We start from the raw sequence: 19,877 nt of genomic DNA on the forward strand, positions 1-19,877 counted from the left end.
GGGTGGGGCTTCAGGGGCTTCAGCTGACTGGGAGCGAGTGCAGTCAAGAAGGCCCTGATGGCAGCTGCGGTGCAGCCAAGAGTAGGGGTTAGAGGGAGAATAATGGTCCTTCTTGCTTTTGCAGGAGACCACAGCTTCCAGCAATCACAACATTTCTCCCAGCGGTGTTTAGCTACAGATATAGCCAGGCCTTCTTCAGAAGGTGACAAGACGAAGGACCTACCTTGGGTTTCTTTCAACCTGGACAAGACAGCTACTTCCACAGCCTGCCCTATCTCTGTCTTTCTGTCTGCTGCTCAGATCAGATCACCACCCAGACAGACCTGTAGACCCCAGCCTGGGGTGGGTGGGTTCTCCCCAGCATGGAAATTCTATGTCACTCACTCTGCAAGGGCAACCCCCACCTTGCTAAAGACCGGGCCTAAAGAAGGCCACGTGGCTATTCACTGCGGTGAGAGCAAGGAAATGCCAATGTTAAATAGGCCTGGGTATTTTCAACAGTTCAAAGGCCTAATTACAATAGCCAGAAGTTAAGAGTGGATGGCCCATCTGTTGCATATTGGCTGAGTGCAGCTTTTTCCATAAATTTTGCACACACATATGCACTAAATTGAGTGGCTGTCTAGCAGTCACAGGCGAGATGTTCCACTGAATGTTCAGTTGTTCCCAGGGGATTTCTGGGCTGTTGCCAGGATTCTGTAGCCTGTAATCTGGTTGGTTATCTCTTTGTAAATGTACATATAACTCAATCACAATAAATATATAGTATTTTCAAAATTCAAAAAAAAAAAAAAAAAAAAAGTGGATGGCTCACAAACCAGCAATGGTCAAGGGCCATTTCCTTCTCTGGTCCTAGGTGAGTCATGCTGGCATTTTGTTTTTCTAATAAGCACTCAAAGGATCATGGGGTATGGGGGGTGCAGAACATGGGGGTCAGATAGGAAAATAAAACCAAGATGGAGGGACCAAGCATATATTCTCCCTCTCATACTCGAAACAGAACTCAGTAAAAGCTAACATACATTACTCAAGTCTCATAATAACCCCATGAAGCAGATTTTATTATTTCCATTTTACAGACGAGCAAACTGAAGCAAAATACAATGACGCAGTTTCTTGCCCAATAAATGGCAATGTTGGAATTCAAGCTCCAGCCTGACTCCAAAGCCTAGAAATACCACTTCCCAACTTCTCACCTCCTCCCTTGAGACCAGGAGGCTGTGAATAGTCAGTTTCTTCGAAGCCCTTGGTTCACCCATTGGGGAAGCCAACATCGAAGACCAAGGAGGTAAAATTCCTCTCCAGGAATGACTCCATAGCAGATCACAGGCAAAGCAGGTGTTAAACCCTTGACTGAAGGGGAAGACGGCCAGAACTATTACCTTTTAACTGTAACGATCAGGGGAAAGAGCTCAAGAATCCATGGTGCCCCAGTGAGTAATGTCTGAGTTGACTTGAACGGAAGACAAGGTCCTGAGGACTTAATCATATACACAGTGGGTGCTGCCACCCCTGTCCTTAGCCTAGAGATTTCCTGGGGGCATACAGAAAATATGCTACCAAAACCCGAATCCTACTAAGCCAGCCTCACTTACTGGGTGAACAATCCTGCAGACTTCCAATGAGAACTCAAATTTTAAAGAATGAGTTCTTTCTTTTGACTTGTGTAAAGAGCACGGCACATTTCCTGTCCATCAGGGAATCTCATTGGAAAGAAATTGCCTACATAACACTTTATTCGATAACAGTTACAAAAATATATTCACATTTTGCTACTATAACGTGCCATTTTTAGATTTTATCTTAGCTAGCTGAATATGAGAAGAACTAAGGGAAGTGATGTGAAGTGTGTTGCTACTGACTGGTATTACTACTAGAACAAAAGCTGGTGAATCTCAATCTTTTCTTCATCATTCCCCATTTGGAGGTATTTAGAAAATTACAAAAAAAATCTTTCCTACAGCAGTTTTATTGAGATATAACCCACCACTTAATTCTGAAGTGTTATTTTTTCATTTGTGTCATGCTATTATATAATTACCCAGACTATAGCAACACTGAAGATGTTTATAATACAAATGAGAACAAAACTGGATACAAAATATATAAGCTATTATACAGGTGAACCTAAAAAGATGGAAGAATGAAAATGGCTGCACTGTTAGGATCATGGAATTAGGTGATTTTTTTTCTTTTCTTAAATATTCAATCTTGCTTCTCTAATAGTCTGACAATAAAATATGCACAATATAAAAACAACGAAACCCTGACAAGATAACCACTAGAAAAAGTGCTTTATGACCCTTTCCGTGTCAAAGACCTCTAAGAAAAGGTCCAAGTTTAAGCTCTAACAAGATAACCTTTGCTGTCCCATCCTGAAAAATAATTCTCAATAGAATATTCCTCAAGTGAGGGTTCCCCAGAAGCTCACCAAGCAAAGGCACACAACGACCCATCTCCACTGGCTGGAAAGGGCCTTGGTTCCTCTGCTGCACCCCACAACCTGCCCTCTGAAGTAGCCTTCAGGACGACTAGAACCCATGCTGCTTGTCTGTGAAAAGCTTAGCATCTCCTTTTCCGATTCCAGAGTCCTGGAGGTATAGCAAACACACCCAAAGCCCAAAGCGGAAAACATTTTGCTCTGCATGGATCCTGCGGAAGCTGGCAGCCTCTCCCCTTACGCGGTCAATGAGAATGGCTGGCAGGCTCCTGAAAGTTCTTCCTAGAATCAGTTGTCAACAACAGACTCCTGTTGTGGAAACAAGCTCCTCGGGCTGTTTTCCGTCTCCAGATCTTTGATTCTGACATTTTAAAAGATCAATGATAGTGCTGGGTCGGGGCGGGGGGCGGGGGGGTGGGGGGCGCGGGGAAGGGCTGGAGAGGAGAGGAAGTTTGGGAAATACCGAGTCGGTTCTTCCGGAGGCAGATCCTTCATCTAAACCCTGAGTCAATTAACAACACATGGCGATGAAGACACTCGACCTTCTTGAGGGAATTCAGGCGTGTATGTGCAGCCACCGAAGGCAGAGACCCATTCACCGCGCTGAGCCAGGCCTCCAGGGGAGGGTGAGCGAGGACTTCACCAAGCCCCACCGCTCTGGGACTCTAAGACTATCTACCAGCGCAGTTCCCAAGCTCTCCATCAAGGCCCCCCAGGCCCCCCAAAAGGTGCCCGTGATATTTAAAAATTTCAAGGGAAACAGCATTACTTGACATCTGTCAGATACCACACTAATTTATGTATTATTTTTTTCAAGTGGCTACTAAATTGTGAGGACACGGATGCTGACTGCAGGCAGCAAATTACTTAATAAACAGAATTGTTAGGTCATTTCTTGTGGCCTAGGAGTTTTGTGAAAACTTCCTGTGATACCAAGGGTGCCGTGAACTGAGAAACTGTGGCAACTTCTGATCTCCAGGATGAGGGCGTAGAATCAGACTGTGTTTGGGTGAGAAGGCTGAGTACTGCTCACAGCTGCATCTTAGGCTGAGAAAAACTTGTTCCTACACGTTCTCTCCTATCACTGCCACAATCACCTGGAACAGTGGGTATCACGGCCCTGACTTCAGCGGAGCTGAGCACAGTTTAAGTTATGTGCCTGTTGGCCACAGCTGGAGGGCAGCCAAGCCAGCACTCAACCCAGGTCTTCTGACTCCAAACCCACTAGACCGGCTCTGAGTTGTGAACTCCACATTTCTGCACTACTTTTGGGCTCGAAGGATTTTTTTAATGTTTTCTTTGAGCTGGGGTTGTACATGCCTTTTAAAAAATGCTGGCACAACTTTTGCCCCACCCGATGTCACCTCTTTGACCCAGAGACACTTTTATTTTGACAGATGTTTGCTCCTTGGGCCGAGAGGATTCTTTCCCTGGGTCAAAGCCTGGACCACAGTGCCTCAGGGGGCTGGCCATCCCACCCCGCACCGGGAAGCCGGGCCTCCCAGTTAGCTTGGCAATGGGCTGCTCCAGCTTGCCCGTGCCAGCTCATCAGTGCCCGTGTTTGTTTGCAAAGGAAGAGTGTGTCAGGGATAGTGAGTGAGTGGAAATACCTTTATCCACGGGAACTGTGGGAGTGGGGAAAAAAACAAACAGTGGGAAAAGTTCTAGGGCAACTGAGGTAAAACAAGGACAAAGGAGAGTGGTGAAAAGAGAAGCTCACAGGCCGAGGGCAAACAGGTGGAGGAAACACTTGAGCCTCCGGGCCCCTGTCCCTGTGGTAAGGAGCTGGACAGACGACTGCCACTCCTAGTCTGACTTTTTCTAGGACAGCAGTGCCACCTTCTGCTGAGTAACTGACACATCTGAGTCGGGCTGCTTACTGAAGAGATGAGACCAGAAAGTTGAAGTCAGAGAACAAGATACGGTGGAACAGAAATGCTGAAGCACTGTTTCCTGTGGGACACTCTGCCACGTCCTCCAGCTCCTTTTCCCTAGTTTAGGGCAAACTCAGCAACCCCAGGGCCCGATCCCTGCCGCCCTGGGCTGACGGATCAGGACCAAAGGCTCCCTACAGAGGGGGGTCTGGAGTTCTCATCTCGTCCTCAAATTCCCAAATATGGGACTTGGCACTCATAGGTAACCCCAAACATCAGAGTGATAAAAAATAAGGGCAATTTCCAGTCTTCGTACTCTACATTTGTACTTCCTAAAGTCAAGAGATGATAAAGTTGGAGAATACTCAAACTTTGCTTATCCACAATGCCAAGTCCTTTCCCAAGAAACACCCTGGGGGTTTTAGTCCAACCCCACCCTCACATTTCTTTTAGGACATTCGTTCCTGAAAAGGCCAGAAACAGAGAGTTCACTGCCTCCTGTGGCACCTCGACTCACTGCTGGCCAGAGACGAAAGGCAGCTCTTCGTTATGCGAAGGCGAACATCTCCCCGTTGCTTCGAGTTCCGCACGGGGCTGCCACTGCCCTTCCCTCACCAGACCTGCAAACAGCAGACAGAACTGCCGGCTCTTCCCCAGTCTTCCCATTCCCAGATCCTTAACTTTTCCCCCCGTGACGTGGCTTTAAGTCTCCTCACCTCTGCTCTCCTTGGAGCATAGTCCAGGTTAAAATGCAGAATCCAATACCCCAAAACAGGCCCGGTGACATGTAGGACCAGACTGGGAAGCGTGCTGAGGGGGCACTGGTCGTCGCAACTAACGCCACTGAATGCAGACGGGCCGGACACCAGTAAGCTAAGTATTCGTTACATTTACTCAGTGAATCCTCACGAAACAAACGAGGCAGGTTTGACTATGCGGCCTCGTCGTTCTCCAGATGCTCTACTGCCTCCAACACGGCTCAAGACCCCATAAGGCTAACAGCTCAATGGACAGGTACAGGGCAATGAAAGCAGCTATCAAATCGTTAATTAACATTACCAACCCAAGATTTCTGTTTTTGAAGAACAGGAGTTCTTGAAGTTGATCTGTGGACCCCTGGGGGGTCTGCAAGGTCAAAACTATTTGTGTAATACTAAGACATTATTTGCCCTTTCGCTGTGTTACATTTACAGGGGCAACAACGGGTAAACTTCTTGGCCCTTTAGAATAAATCAAGGCAGCGGCACCAAATTTAGCAGTAGTCATACTCTCGGTTTAAAAAAAAAAAGCAAATTTCACTTAAGAATATCCTTGACGAAGCAGTAAAAATGATTCATCTTCATCACTGAGTACATTTTAACATTTTGTGTAACTGAGTTACAAGCTGAACTAGCTGTTTTCTTCATGGAATATCACTTTTACTTGAAAGAATAACTGACAAACTATGGTTATTCAGACTTATGTAGCTGGCAGGCATTTTCTTAACAACAAAGCCCGTCACTTCAGGGAAAACTCTCATGGTATTTACTGGCAATGATAAAATTCAAGTCCTCAAGCAAAAATTAGAATCGGGGAAAATACATACTTCCCACTGTGAGCGTGACAACTTTCTGATACTTAATGGCTTGTCTGATGAGATCAGAAATGTCACTAACAAATAAGATTTTTTTTGGATACTACAGCACAAAATGTGTCAACATTTAGGAGAACTTCATAACTCGGTGAGCCAACATTGTCCAAATCACTAGTGTCTGATGATGTAATATCATGTATGGGCAAAAGAGCCATTTAAAGTGCGAGAGACCTGTGGATTGAAGTGAAGCAGAGTCCAAAAAGTTCATTGATTCACATTCTTGTTGCAACTAACCTTTAGGAAACTACCACCTGTTGAGTTATGATGAAGCATCAAACATCCACAAGTACTTGAAAGGCTATCAAAATACTCTCCTCCTGGGCTTCCCTGGTGGCGCAGTGGTTGAGAGTCCACCTGCCGATGCAGGGGACACGGGTTCGTGCCCCGGTCCGGGAAGATCCCACATGCCGCGGAGCGGCTGGGCCCGTGAGCCATGGCCGCTGAGCCTGCGCGTCCGGAGCCTGTGCTCCGCAACGGGAGAGGTCACAGCAGTGAGAGGCCTGCGTACCGCAAAAAAAACCCAAAAAAACTCTCCTCTTTCCAACAACCTGTCTGTATGAAGCAAGAGTTTTTCGAATTCTTCAACCAAAACAACATGTTGCAATAGACTGAACACAGAAGCAGTTATGAGAACCTAGCTGCCTATTCAACTAGACATTAGACATTAAGGAGACTTGTAAAATGGTAAAACAATGCCATTTTTTGTTCTAACTTTTGTTTTGGAAATGATAATTTCTCATAAAAACATTATTTATGTGAATATGTAATAGGTTTGTTATTTTAAAATATACAAATATTTAAAACATCAAGAGATAAAAACAAAATGAACAAAAGCTTTTTGGGATCCTAGTTTTTAATTGTGTAAAGAAACGAAAATGTTTTGAGACCTGCTGTAGTAAAAAATTAAAAGCAGATCTTAAAAAGCCAAAGTAGGAAGGAGTGCCATCTAGTGAAAACAGAGTTATGACATCAATTCATTTGCTAACAAAATAAATGACACTTCCAGTGACATATCCTATTGTTAGAAACTTCACATACTGAAGGCAGAAATATGCAAAATTAAGGGCTTAGAATACAAAAGTATTGTTAAATATCAACTGAAATAAAACTTAAATGTGCCAGAAGAGTTCCGGAATAGAGGGAGGTTTGAGAGGGGTTTGAGGCAGAGGCTGAAACCCGAAGACAGTGTGATACCAGCTCAGGCAGGAGAGGAAGTCAGGGCCAGGACGAAGCATGGGGAGCACACAAAACTCATGCTGGGGACACCGTTTCTAGTCCTTGGAGATGCCATGAGGACTTGGTCTTTCTGTCCCCCTGGTGGGCCTCTGCTAGCTACTGGGGACCAGAGGACGTCTGAGCTGGAGAACTCTGTCTGACCCCCTCTATGCTCACCCCCCAAAAGAACTACATCAAGTTACTCTGAGGGCTGGATTTTGTGTTCTCATTTCTGAGGGCTCCCTAACAGGAAGAGAAATTGTTCCTTGAGGACTTTTCATTTCACAGATTGGAAATTCAAACGACTGAATGAAATACAGTAACGCACATCAGTCAACCTCCAGGTGGGACCAAGAAAGGGGAGGCTGAACACAAAAAGACATTAACCAACTTCCCCATCCTACCCCCTCTCTTTTTTGGCTGTTCTTCCTCTCTCATACAGGCATGTCATTCTCAGGGGATTTGCTGTATTCCAGAAGGGGTGACAGTTAAGGGCATGCACCCTGCTCTCCAGCCAACTTCCCCAGGAGGCTTCAGCTTCAGGTGAAGGCTGGCAGCTGTACACATGAAGGCTCCAGGTCCCACAAATCCTCCTTTCTGTCCACAACTGAAGCCCTGACTTGGCGACCCCCAAGGCTTATTTTATGCATAGGCTCCAAGCCCCAAATACCCCAAATACTAAGACAGAAGATGGACACTAACACTACTGACCATTTTCTTTCTGTGAGCCCAAGCAGAGCTTGACGGTCCTTGATGCAGGCCACGGGTCTACCCTCCTGCCAGTAATGCTTGGCCAGGTTCTGAAGCCTGCATTCCTCACTAGGCACAGGAAGGAGTTGGCATTTGTGGTTTGTAGGACATTTCTTTTTTCTCCTGCATGCTGGTGCCTAAACGTTCTTTCTTGGTAAAATTTCTTATCTGCATCATCCGCAGCTCTTCCTGGGTTTATTTCAACGGTTGTGCACAGTTCTAGCCAATCACAAAATCAGCTCAAATTTGGAACACCTCATGCTATATTTCTGGATGTACCCCTGCTTTACCTTATAATTGGGGATAGTTTTCTTAAATTCCACTAGGACACCTTAAAGGCCTCAGCTGGTTTTAAAGCAGTTTTTAGACACAAAACTTGGTCCCTATTCCCCAGGCCCAGAGTGATGGAATTACTCTTTTTCTCTGAAAAAAAAAAAGTTTGTCCCCCAAAGAATGCTTCCTCAACAGGCACATTTGTATTAGTGCCCAGCACACAGTACCCAACACTGCAGGGGCAGAGTGAGGGTGGGGGTGGGGGTGTGTGAGTGTGGGCGGGCGTGTGTGTGTGTGTGCGCGTGCGTGCGCCTTAACCTTCATCACGATGTGGTCAAGGATATGCAAATTACTCTCAGCTGCTACTGGGATGGAAATAGAAGAAGAAATGACTAAGTTGTTTCAAAACAAACCATTCTGTGTGGTTTACCCGAGAGTGGAAGGGCACAAGCCTGGAAAAACAAGGCTTATTAGGCTCAGCATCCCCCATAGCTGGGAGAGGTCTCATTTCGTCTGGCTCTCTACGGCCCTTCTTCACGTCTAGACGACTAAAGAGAGTCCATGGTACACGAGGCAGCCCTTAGGGCTTCCTGATACTAAAAACATTCCCACATCTAACCCACCTGCAGGGGCAGTGACCCCCCAGAGCCCACCCGGATTCGGAGCAGAGGTGGGTTGCTGCACTTAGCCAAGCCTCTCACCTTGGCTGCGGGGCTTGGCTGCCTCAGGACAGTCCAGGGTAGTCTCCAGGCTTCTCTCCCCCAACTTACACATGGTTACACAGTATGTTAGTGAGACAGATCTTGACCAGACACACGAACTGAGCCATATTGTTAAAAATGCCTTGTTCGTATCCAGCCACCCCACCACAGCCAACACCAAATACCTTTGGGTCATCAGCCTCAGGTTTTTCAGTCTCTGAATCGTCATCTTCCTACAAGACAAAGAATTTAGAGGATTAAGCTTAAAGGACTGGGCCTGAGGTTCTCACATGCATAACAGGGTTTGGAGCAAATCTACCCAGCTTGGGTTGTCCCCCCAAGAACCCCTCCCCTACCATATGACCCAGGCTCTAGAGAAAGAGAAGGGGAAAAAGAGATGTTTAGTGGGGTGGGGGGGGATAGCGGCGCTCAAAGTTGTTATGCCAGCAGTACCATAGCCTAGATTAATGAAAATGCCTGAGATTAAAAACCACAAACACAAAAATGGAGAAAGGTGGCAATATGCTTGAGAAAAGAATAAGATCAGGCGCCACAGGATAAAATCGGAATGGCGTTTCCAATGAAGTATCGGTGATTTCAAACCAGGTGTGCGTCTTTTTTTCCTTCTTTGCCTCTCATGTACACAAATACATCAGACTCAGAGCTCCCATAACATTGTTTGCCCCTGGAGTGCCATGACCCCCACACACACTATACCCCAGCGCTTCAACCAGCAACACCTGCGCCAACATGAACAGCAGGAAGGGAGGCATCAAACGACCAGGGCGAGTGAGCCGGGAAAGGCAGGACTGAAGGGCAATGCCCAGCCTGTCCTGGGTCCCAGCTGAGTGGGTCCTGCCTCCATGCAAGCGTTCACAGAACTGCCAGTGACCCGTTCCATCCAGCCTTGTTCCCTATCCAAAGGGCCTGCCTGACACAAAGCACCACGTGGGCAAGGCATTTTCCAAAGTGTGCCCCGACCTCACCCAAGCTAGCCCACCATTCCACTAAATGCTACCTGTTAGGTAGCTATAAGCCATATCCGTTCCATTACCCAGCACACCCCAATACGCGGGAGCCATGATTTAACATCCAACAGAAAACTGTTTCATTTAAAACTGCTTTTTTCAATCACTTTAACCCCCAAATTAAAAAGCCTGCCAGATGTTCATATAAACACCACCTGAGAGACTTGAACTACACTGATGGCTTTGAGATTTAACTGTCCTGCAAGGCATCAGTGAGCCACAGGTTTTAAACGTAATCTCCAAAATCTCCTCCAAATGGAACCCATCAGCCCAAATAATCAGAGACGTAGCTCAGCCAAGTACAATCACATTTTAGAATGTCTATATTGGGATTGGATGTGAGGATTTTACTAAAATTTGAAGTAAAGTTTAAATCTGGTAAAAATTCTATGCAAAGCAAATATAGAATAACACTTCAAAAACACACGTCGTGCAAATTTGCTGAAGAAAATAGTTACGGATGTTAAGCCACTATGTATGCACTTAAGAAAAGCAGAAAAATGAAATAACTTACAAAGCTTTTCTAAACAATTTTAGTCAATTCTGAATTATCAGCAATCATGGGGGGAGGGGAGGCCTAAGGGGACAAAAAGTTCTTCCAAAACAACAGAAAATACAAAACGCGTTTTTGTTTAATTTGTAAAGCATTTTATCCCCGCCCCCCACCCCTTTGGCCGCACCTCGCAGCTTGTGGGATCTTAGTTCCCCAACCAGGGATTGAACCTGGGCCCTCGCAGTGAGAGCACAGAGTCCTAACCACTGGACCGCCAGGCAATTCCCTGTGAAGCATTTTAATGTTAACATTTAAGTATCAATGAGTAACAAAATTTTCAAACAAATAATATAGAACACTGAGCATTTTAATTAGAGCTGTTGCTAAATAACCAGATTTTATATTGAGATTCAACTTTGTATGTCTTTGTGTTAAGCACCAGACTGAATCCTTGTTTTTCTCCAAACTTTAAAATTCTGGCCCATGATGCTCAGGTGACAGTGTACCTAAAGTCTTTCTGATTAATTAAGATGCAAGTTCTCTTTCCTTTGATAGTCAGCACATACTAAACATCAGGCAAGATTTGTGATCAAGAACACTTTGACAAAAAGTGCCAAGTAAAAAGTTAAGAAAGGAGTTAATAAGGACCAAAGCACAAATAACTGTTCTTCCTAGTCTTTCTAATAAACTGAAAAATTTGAATGAACCCCAACCAAGATTACAAATAACACAGAATTGAGTGCAGATATAAATGTTACACCAATTAGGATGAATGCACTGTTACAAATGGAATAAATTACCTAAACAGGGAAAACCAACATAAAACACCCATTGATATCTGTGTTAAATAAAATTGTCCACTATCTTTTCCCCCAAATTTCAATTCAAAGGTTAATACAAAATGGTTCAGGTGAAAACGAATTTGATTTTCAAATAGAACTACTGATATTCAACCCAGTTTCCTCAACTGATACTAAAGAAAATAAAAGGGCGGGGGGAGGGGGATGAAATTAGGCATGAAATGGAACACTGTTGGTACAGGTCAGAAAGTTTCTGATAAATGGTGCTTTGAGCAGCTCTGGATTTGGGAACAGACTTACTTACCGACTGTTTGCTATTCTCATCCTCCTCTTCTTCATAGCCATCTTCATCACCCCCGAGGCGAGAAAAATCATCCTCTCCATAGGCTTCAGATACCAATCCGCCTTTCTCCTCTTAAACAGAAGAGAAAAATAAAATGAATGAATGGGGAAAAGAATGCAAAAAAAAAAAAAAAAAAAAAACACCTGAGTGATCTGAGTTGCGAGGACTATCTCTGAAGAGAAAAGGAAACCTAAATCTCATGTAAGTGACCTTAGGCCCAGATTCTGCTTTTGGGAAGATCACAGAATTTAGTGTATGAATTCATTAAAAGAACAGGGAAGAAAACCAAGTAATATTAAATTTCGTTTCTAATGCTGCCAATCTGCCTATTATGCCAACTGAAGCCTTCCCTTCTCTGAACTATTATACCATGTTGTTTAAACATCTCTTTTGAACAAACGTATGGACACCAAGGGGGGAAAGTGGCAGGGTGGTGGGGTGGTAGTGGGATGACTTGGGAGATTGGGATTGACATATATACACTAATGTGTATAAAACAGATAACTAATAAGAACGTACTATATAAAAAATAAAATAAAATTCAAAAAAAAAACCCATCTATTTTTATCTGCCTATGTCTACCTTGTATCATAGGCACCAATGAACTTGTCTTCTCATCAAGACAAGGACTCTGTCATTCTCATTTTTGTGTGTCCTCCCCTAGGAACAGGACCTTAAATGGGGGCACCTGGAGAGGTTCTCAATCATACCTACTTGAGAAACAAAATCTTTTCCTACGTTTAAAACAAAAACAACAACAGGGCTTCCCTGGTGGCGCAGTGGTTAAGAATCCGCCTGCCAACGGAGGGGACAGGGGTTCGAGCCCTGGTCCGGGAAGATCCCACATGCCGTGGTGCAAGTAAGCCCGTGCGCCACAACTATTGAGCCTGCACTCCAGAGCCCGCGAGCCACAACTACTGAGCCAGGGTGGTGCAACTACTGATGCCCGCGAGCCTAGAGCCCCTGCTCCGCAACAAGAGAAGCCACCTCTCGCCGCAACTAGAGAAAGCCCGGGTGCAGCAACGAAGACCCATAGCAGGCAAAAATAAATAAATTAAATAAGTTTAAAAAAAAACAACAACAACAACAACAACAAAGCCCCAAAACAAAACAAATGACTGGGAAACCAGCAGAGAACTTCCTGACAGGCAGAGACCACACAAAACTGAGAGGAGCTAACCCAGCCCAAGGCCCCCCGACCCCCATCACTTTCCAAATGAGGAAACCAAGGCCCAGATACGTTGGGTAACTTGCTGCCTCTCTACGTCTCCATATAGATCTGTTCCCATTACTTACCATTGTGATTCTTAACCAGAGTAGAGCAACAAAATCACTGATGGGCTTTAACAACTCACAAAGTAATGGAATCACCAAGAAGCCTTGAAAAGCTCACAAATGCCCAGGTCCTTCTCCAGATCTACTGAATTAGAGTCCCTCGCAGTGGAGACAGGATGTATGTATTTTTTAAAGTTCCAAGATATGGCTAAAGCATATTATTAATTAAAAGTTTCGCTCTCCCCCACCAAACAAGGCCGGAGAAAATAGGTGGTGGTTCAGTAGCCTTGGACTCTCTCCACCCTCCGTTCATCCTTCTGCCCAGCACGATGCCCAGTAGGGAGAAGGCTTTCAGTAAGTTTCGGAAGAATAATCGAATCAAAAGAAGGAGACGGCCCATTCTTGCTACAGAGCATCTAACGCTCTGTCTATCCCAGGACCCTGAACGCCCTTCGGGGCTCCAGAGCCCGATACTTGGGGCACAATGACCATCTCTTTGCCTCCCGCCTGCTAGGGGAGCAGCATTCCGAGCAGACATCCGATTCTCCCCTTCCAGCTCCCTACTCGGGCCTCACCAGCTGCGCCGCCCGCCGTTTCAACTCCTGCCTCGCCGTCAGACTCGGGCTCTGAATCTTCCGCGTAAACTGCCAAAGACGACAGAACATTCTTCTTCCCCGCCATCTTTTCCCACAGGCCCGGCGTGGCTCACTCCTATGACTCCAAAGAGCTGACTTCCGGGGGGAAAGGCAACTACTTCCGGATCCCAGGAGATCCCGCGCCAGTTTCAGACCGAGAACCAATCAAAACGGCCGTTTCCGCGCCTGGCTCCGCCCCCTCGCGCTAACGCTTGCGCAACGTCATCAGTGCGCGACGGACACACGCTTGTGTGGGTTTTACCTGACATTGCGTTCCCAGCAGTTTGGCTTTTGAGAGTTATCTGTGGCGTATGGGCGTCTTCGAGTAGTTCCCGAGCCAGCGGGCAGCAACTGCCCGACAAGAGCCCCTCGCTCCTTGGGGCCCACGGCCGGCTCTGATATCTTGGGGTGAAGAGAGGGAGGCTTCGGCTGGGGAAGGGAGGAAAGAACACATCTAGGGTTCAGAGGAGGAAAAGGGAAGAGCTCTCCTCTGGGCGCGGGGGTCGTGGCGGGGAGAAGGGGGTCGGGGTCCTGGGGGGAAGAATGGTCGTCATGGCTGTGCTTATAGAGCAGAGGGTGGATCTTAGAAAAAAAATTCCATCTTCTCCAAACTATTCTGAAGATATTTGTGTTTTTTCTCGTGATCTGATTTCTAGCTCTGCGCTATACCGTGGCCTGGGATAGTTGGGTGTTTTTATTTTCACCGAGCATAAAAATGGAGATAATTACCCAGGAATATATTGCTTGAGGCTGTTCACCTGGAGCTATATTATTTGAAAATAATATAGTTTGAGTGTAATAAAGTAAACTTATAAAAAAAATAAGTAGGCTTTGAAAAGCAGAACAGAGGGTTCTCCTTGCAACCATATGATCATCACCTTTGCCTTAACCTTTGGCCACTGTCGTCAAGATGAGTAGCAACCCTTCCTCTCCTTTTGACCCTGAGCGTCGAGTCCGGAGCACGTTGAAGAAGGTCTTTGGGTTTGACTCTTTTAAGACGCCTTTGCAGGAGAGGGCAACCATGGCTGTAGTGAAAGGTAATGTTGCCAAACTACCTGCATTTATGTTTGTGCTGGCTATACCATAGCGCTGCCACTACAGAAGAAAGAACACCTTCCTTCTGACCCTTCCTTCCTTTCTCCCCACCCTTGGGCCATATTTGGTTTTGGAGCTCTTGTAGATCTGTCACCCAAAACTTGCAGTTTTATTGGCAGAACCACCCAGCTGTTCTGGTTCTGATATTTCATAGCCAGAGCCAAGGTTGTCTTTGAAAACAGCTCATAAATTTCCATTCTCCTTTGTGTGTAGGCAGTGGGGTGGGGGTGGGGGCATGGCAGGAATAGCCTAAGCCAGTCACCTTCTAGGTAATTCCTGTGTTGAAGATTGAGTGGTCTGGGTCCCAAATAGGGAAGGAAGGAGTAATATAAAACTGAGATATGTTGGCAAATGGTGGTTGTCAAGAGGGGAGCAGCAGTGTCATGTTAATTACATTATAACACTTATAAACAAAACTCTCTAAGTGATGTTTTTTCCATGTTTATACAGATATGCCCACTCATCCAGAAGTATTCAGCTTTCATGGCTGTTCAGTTCAGTCATCCATATCCCAGCAGACTCAGACTTCTTACCCTTGTAGTTGTTATTGCCACTACTGGAAATGGTTTGTGTGCATTGCCAGATCTCCCTGGACTGCTCCCCTTTTCATAGAAAGGATGGGAAGAGAATTGAGGTTATATTGAGACCCTTACACGTGCCAGACACTCTGCGAGGGGTTTTTCCTACATTCTTGTTTAATTTTCAGCAGCCTTGATGAAGGGGAGAGATTAAACGGCAGGAAGCATTGAGATGTTGCCTTCTTGTATTTTCGCAGGCGACAAGGATGTCTTTGTGTGCATGCCCACAGGGGCAGGAAAATCCCTCTGCTATCAGCTCCCTGCTCTGTTGGCCAAAGGCATCACCATCGTGATCTCTCCTCTCATTGCTTTGATTCAGGTGAGGCTCAGGGGAATGAAGGTGGCAGCCCAGAAAATTTAGAGGAAGGTTTTTTTGGGGGGTGGTTGGTTAATAGCTGGAAATTTTACTTCTCCTTTCTTTGGTCTTTTAAAAAAAATTATTTATTTATTTATTTTATTTTTGGCTGTGTTGCATCTTCGTTGCTGCACGTGGGCTTTCTCTAGTTGTAGCAAGTGAGGGCTACTCTTTGTTGTGGTGCTTGGACTCTAGGTGCACGGGCTTCAGTAGTTGTGGCACACGGGCTCAGTAGTTGTGGCTTGTGGCCTCTAGCGCACGGGCTCACTAGTTGTGGTGCACTGGCTTAGTTGCTCCGCAGCATGTGGGATCTTCCCTGACCAGGGATCAAACCTGTGTCCCCTACATTTGCAGGTGGATTTTTAACCGCTGCACCACCAGGGAAGTCCACCTTTCTTTGGTCTTTTGCCTCTTATTTTTCTTTGATTTGCCTATATCCCTCTCTGTATTGGGTTTCTGAATCACCCAAATGTGGGGTTCTCCACTAGTACATATCACTCTGGTGGGTTATGAATGAGTCTTCTGTGTTTTGATGGCCTGAGGTCTCTCACCCTCCTTTGTAACTTTTTGCCTGGAGGAATATGGAACTGTATGTGTATGCACATACACACTCACTCTCATGTGTACACGTGCACTCTTGATGTTATAGAAGATGCAGGTGGATAGAGAGGTATAAATCGATATAGGGGAATCCCTGGTATATTCTGCTTTATTCTGGCGAGAGCACAGCCATGAGAGAAAAAAAGGTGAGAAACTTATTGGGATGTTGTTAACATCTGTTCTGTGCTTCTGACTATATTTAAGGCCTGCAGATGGACTGATAGAATCAGAAATGAGGAAGTGTGGCCATGTGGTTAAGAGCCATCCACCATGAAGAAAAGGAGAGAGAGAGAGAGGGCTAGAGAACAACAATAACAATGCTTAGTGAGTGTGTGCTAGTCTCAGGCTTTGTGCTAAGTGTTTAGGGGCATTAATGTACCTTCCAAGTGTAAAATTTCATTTAATTCTTAAAACAATCCTATTAGGTAGTTTTACTCTTTTTATAGCAAAATGAAAGAACGAGAGTGATAAAATTGAAAGGTTAAGGTTAAGAACCAGCTGAAGAGCATGTGGTAATTGAGCCGGGATTAAATCCACGTCTATCTGGCTCCACACATCAACCACTTCACCTCCTGTACTTTTTATGCAAAGAGAAGACACGTTAGAGGGTGGGAGAAGGATGTTTTATGGCTGTGAAATACCCCAGGGAGTCACAGTAACGTTTACCACTGAGGCCTGAGGGCCACTTATAGTCCCCTCTCCCGCTTCTACCCTCAGGACCAAGTGGACCACTTGCTGGCCCTGAAGGTCCAAGTGAGTTCCCTGAACTCGAAGCTCTCGGCCCAGCAGAAGAAGGAGCTGCTCTCCGACCTGGAGAAGGAAAAGCCCTGGACCAAGCTTCTGTACATCACGCCAGAGATGGCGGCTTCTGCCTCCTTCCAGCCCGCCCTAAACTCCTTGGCATCTCGCCACCTGCTCTCTTACCTCGTGGTGGATGAAGCTCATTGTGTTTCCCAGTGGGGGCACGACTTCCGTCCTGACTACTTGCGTCTGGGAGCCCTGCGCCCCCGCCTGGCCCACGCCCCCTGTGTGGCTCTCACTGCCACAGCCACCCCGCAGGTCCGAGAGGATGTGTTTGCTGCCCTGCAGCTGAAGCAGCCAGTTGCTACCTTCAAGACTCCCTGCTTCCGGGCTAACCTCTTCTATGATGTGCAGTTCAAGGAACTGCTTCCTGATCCCTACGGGAACCTGAGGGACTTCTGCCTTAAGGCTCTCGGACAGAAGGCTGATAAAGGGGTGAGGGCATTGAGGTTGGGGGGCCGAGGTACATCAGGGGTGGCGGGCTGCTGTGTGCGGCATAGAGAAGGATTCTCATTTCCAAGATCTTTGCTTTTCTAGCTTCCTCAGCCAGGACTAGCCATAGCTTCTTAAAACTCGTGCACAGAGTTGTCCTTTTGGTTTCCTGGCCTTGTCCCCCTTACTGGGGTTCCCATGTCCCGGAGTCCTCCTGTGGGGGGCCTTTGCAGACCTATCCGAGGTTTGTAGGGAGGAGGCAGGGGTTAGAAAAGTTGGGTTTTGAGCTGCTTTGCTCCCGCCTTGTTAGAAAGTAGCAGGGCTGTGCTAGGTGGTCTGCCTCAGAGGAGACCGTGAGCCTGATGAGAGAGAGTTAGAGCTGCTTTTAAAGCAGGGACTTCCCCGGCGGACCAGTGGTTGGGACCTGGCTCTTTCACTGCTGGGGCACGAGTTCAGTCCCTGGTCAGAGAACTAAGGTCGCACAAGCCGCGTGATGCGGCCAATAAATAAATAAATAAAACGAGCAGGCTGCAGTGTGATCTTCCCAATGCTTATTTTCTTCCCGTGTCTCCCCTTTCAGTTGTTTTCCGGCTGCGGCATTGTCTACTGCAGGACCAGGGAGGCCTGTGAACAGCTGGCCATAGAGCTCAGTTACAGGGGCGTGAATGCCAAGGCGTACCACGCAGGTAAGGGGCACCTGGGCCACGTGGCCCTCCTTACTCTCAGAAGCCTCTTAGCCGGTCTTTTGTTCCTTAAGAATCCTGGATAATCAGGTGGTCCACCATCTTTTTCCAGGTACCCAGGCAGAGCTAAAGTGATTCACTTAAATTCACAGGAAGGAGTCTAGACCCAAATGAGATCTAAAAGGAGAATTGTGACTCCTGAATTCTTGTTGTCACCCTGTGCCCACCCAGCAGCAGATGATGAGTTTTTTTAGCCCAGGTATTGGTGTCATGGAAAGAGCACAGGCTCTGGAGGCCAATGGACTTGGGTTTGAATCCTGGCTGTCACATTTATGGAGTGCTCAGTGCCACACACAGGCCTGGGTCTCTATGTTTACTGGCTCAGGCTTGGTGGGTTAAGTGCCTGGCCTGAGGTCATACAGCTGGTAAGTGATGGATTCAGGGTGTGTGTACTGTGCCCAGCACAGCGTCAGGCCCAAGGTAGACCTCAGGGGAAACCCAAGGGAACTGCAAGTTCCCTTCTTCACCTTGCCCTCTTTTCTAGGGCTGAAGGCTCCTGAAAGAACGCTGGTGCAGAACGAGTGGATGGAGGAGAAGGTCCCTGTAATTGTTGCAACTATTAGTTTTGGAATGGGAGTGGACAAAGCCAATGTCAGGTGAGCCCTGGTTCTTGTCTGACTTTGCCAGTTGGGGCCTGGCTCCGGGGCGGTGGGCCTCCTGGTGCTCTGTCTGGGGAGCCAGCTCTGTGTGTCCTTCTAGGGCCAGAGTGGAAGGAGGCCCCAGGATAGAGTCCCTGGTACATAGTCCAAACACTGACAGGTTCTGTGCACAGTTCCTCTGCTCGCTGGTGATGGCACAGCACGGTTCTTCCATCCCCCAGAAGAAGGGGCAGCATGCAGACCATCAGGCTCACCCTTTAACACAGCCCCGCCCACTCCCACCTTAGCATCTGGAGCCTGTGAAGGGGTGGAATGAACTATCTTAAAACTGCTCCCTGTGCAAAACCAAAGGCAAAGATCTCGTTACCGTCACTCCTTGTTACTGTTTACTGGAGTCCAGAAGAGATGGGTACATCCCAGCCTCCTAGCCCCACACTGGCCACTGTTGGGAAGTCTTTTACCTCCAGGCATGCTTGACCTTCCAGAGACATTTTGGGCTGCAGCCTGAAGCCCTTTGCTCTGATTAACACCAACGGTAATGCCTTGTGTGATTTACATAGCACTTTTGCATACGTGGTCTTGTTAAGCCTCATAGTGACCCTGAGTTGGTTAGGGTAGGAATTAGACCGTGAACTATACTTGAGACAACGTGGACTTTGGAATCAGGATTTGAATCCTGGGTCAGCTGTGTCTTCTTACGGATCAACTTTGGAGTCAGACACCGCTAGGCTCAAATCCTAGCTCTGCCGTCCCGTTGTACAAATTTACCTCTCTGAATCCCAAGTTCATTGTCTATAAAATGAGGCTACCTCACAAGATGGTGACTGTAATTTTTTTTTTTTTTTTTTTTGCGGTACGCGGGCCTCTCACTGTTGTGGCCTCTCCCATTGCGGAGCACAGGCTCCAGACGCGCAGGCTCAGCGGCCATGGCTCACGGGCCCAGCCGCTCAGTGGCATGTGGGATCTTCCCGGACCGGGGCACAAACCCGTGTCCCCTGCATTGGCAGGCGGACTCTCAACCACTGCGCCACCAGGGAAGGCCCACTGTAATGATTTAACAAGACAAATATATACACTGGCTCATAGTAGGTACTTCATAAGTATTGTCCTCTTCCCTCTTCAAAGATGTTATAAAGGACTTACCCAGCTCATAAGTGTCCTAATCTTGTTTCTTTAAGTCTGCTATTTTTTTCATGAGCTGCTCCATGGTGAGA

At 46.7% G+C, this 19,877-nt stretch overlaps 2 protein-coding genes across 2 annotated transcripts in view; one reads left to right on the forward strand and one right to left on the reverse strand.

Annotated features, from left to right (window-relative positions):
* The window catches only part of SAP30BP (SAP30 binding protein), a 34,285-nt gene extending 20,746 nt beyond the window's left edge, over window positions 1–13,539 (reverse strand). The window contains exons 1-3 of the mRNA XM_060081068.1: window positions 13,401–13,539; window positions 11,512–11,621; window positions 9,072–9,119 (exon numbers count right to left, since the gene is read on the reverse strand). Of these exons, the coding sequence (XP_059937051.1) occupies window positions 9,072–9,119; window positions 11,512–11,621; window positions 13,401–13,506 (264 nt within the window). The 5' untranslated portion in view covers window positions 13,507–13,539. The remainder of the gene's footprint in view (window positions 1–9,071; window positions 9,120–11,511; window positions 11,622–13,400) is intronic.
* A 163-nt stretch (window positions 13,540–13,702) lies between these two features.
* RECQL5 (RecQ like helicase 5) overlaps window positions 13,703–19,877 on the forward strand; it is a 31,772-nt gene continuing 25,597 nt past the window's right edge. Inside the window, exons 1-6 of the mRNA XM_060080951.1 lie at window positions 13,703–13,858; window positions 14,361–14,497; window positions 15,331–15,452; window positions 16,806–17,324; window positions 17,902–18,007; window positions 18,549–18,660. Coding sequence (XP_059936934.1) covers window positions 14,371–14,497; window positions 15,331–15,452; window positions 16,806–17,324; window positions 17,902–18,007; window positions 18,549–18,660 — 986 coding nt within the window. The 5' untranslated portion in view covers window positions 13,703–13,858; window positions 14,361–14,370. The remainder of the gene's footprint in view (window positions 13,859–14,360; window positions 14,498–15,330; window positions 15,453–16,805; window positions 17,325–17,901; window positions 18,008–18,548; window positions 18,661–19,877) is intronic.

Source organism: Mesoplodon densirostris, chromosome 18 (assembly GCF_025265405.1).
Source record: "Mesoplodon densirostris isolate mMesDen1 chromosome 18, mMesDen1 primary haplotype, whole genome shotgun sequence".
Taxonomy (NCBI): Eukaryota; Metazoa; Chordata; class Mammalia; order Artiodactyla; family Ziphiidae; genus Mesoplodon; species Mesoplodon densirostris.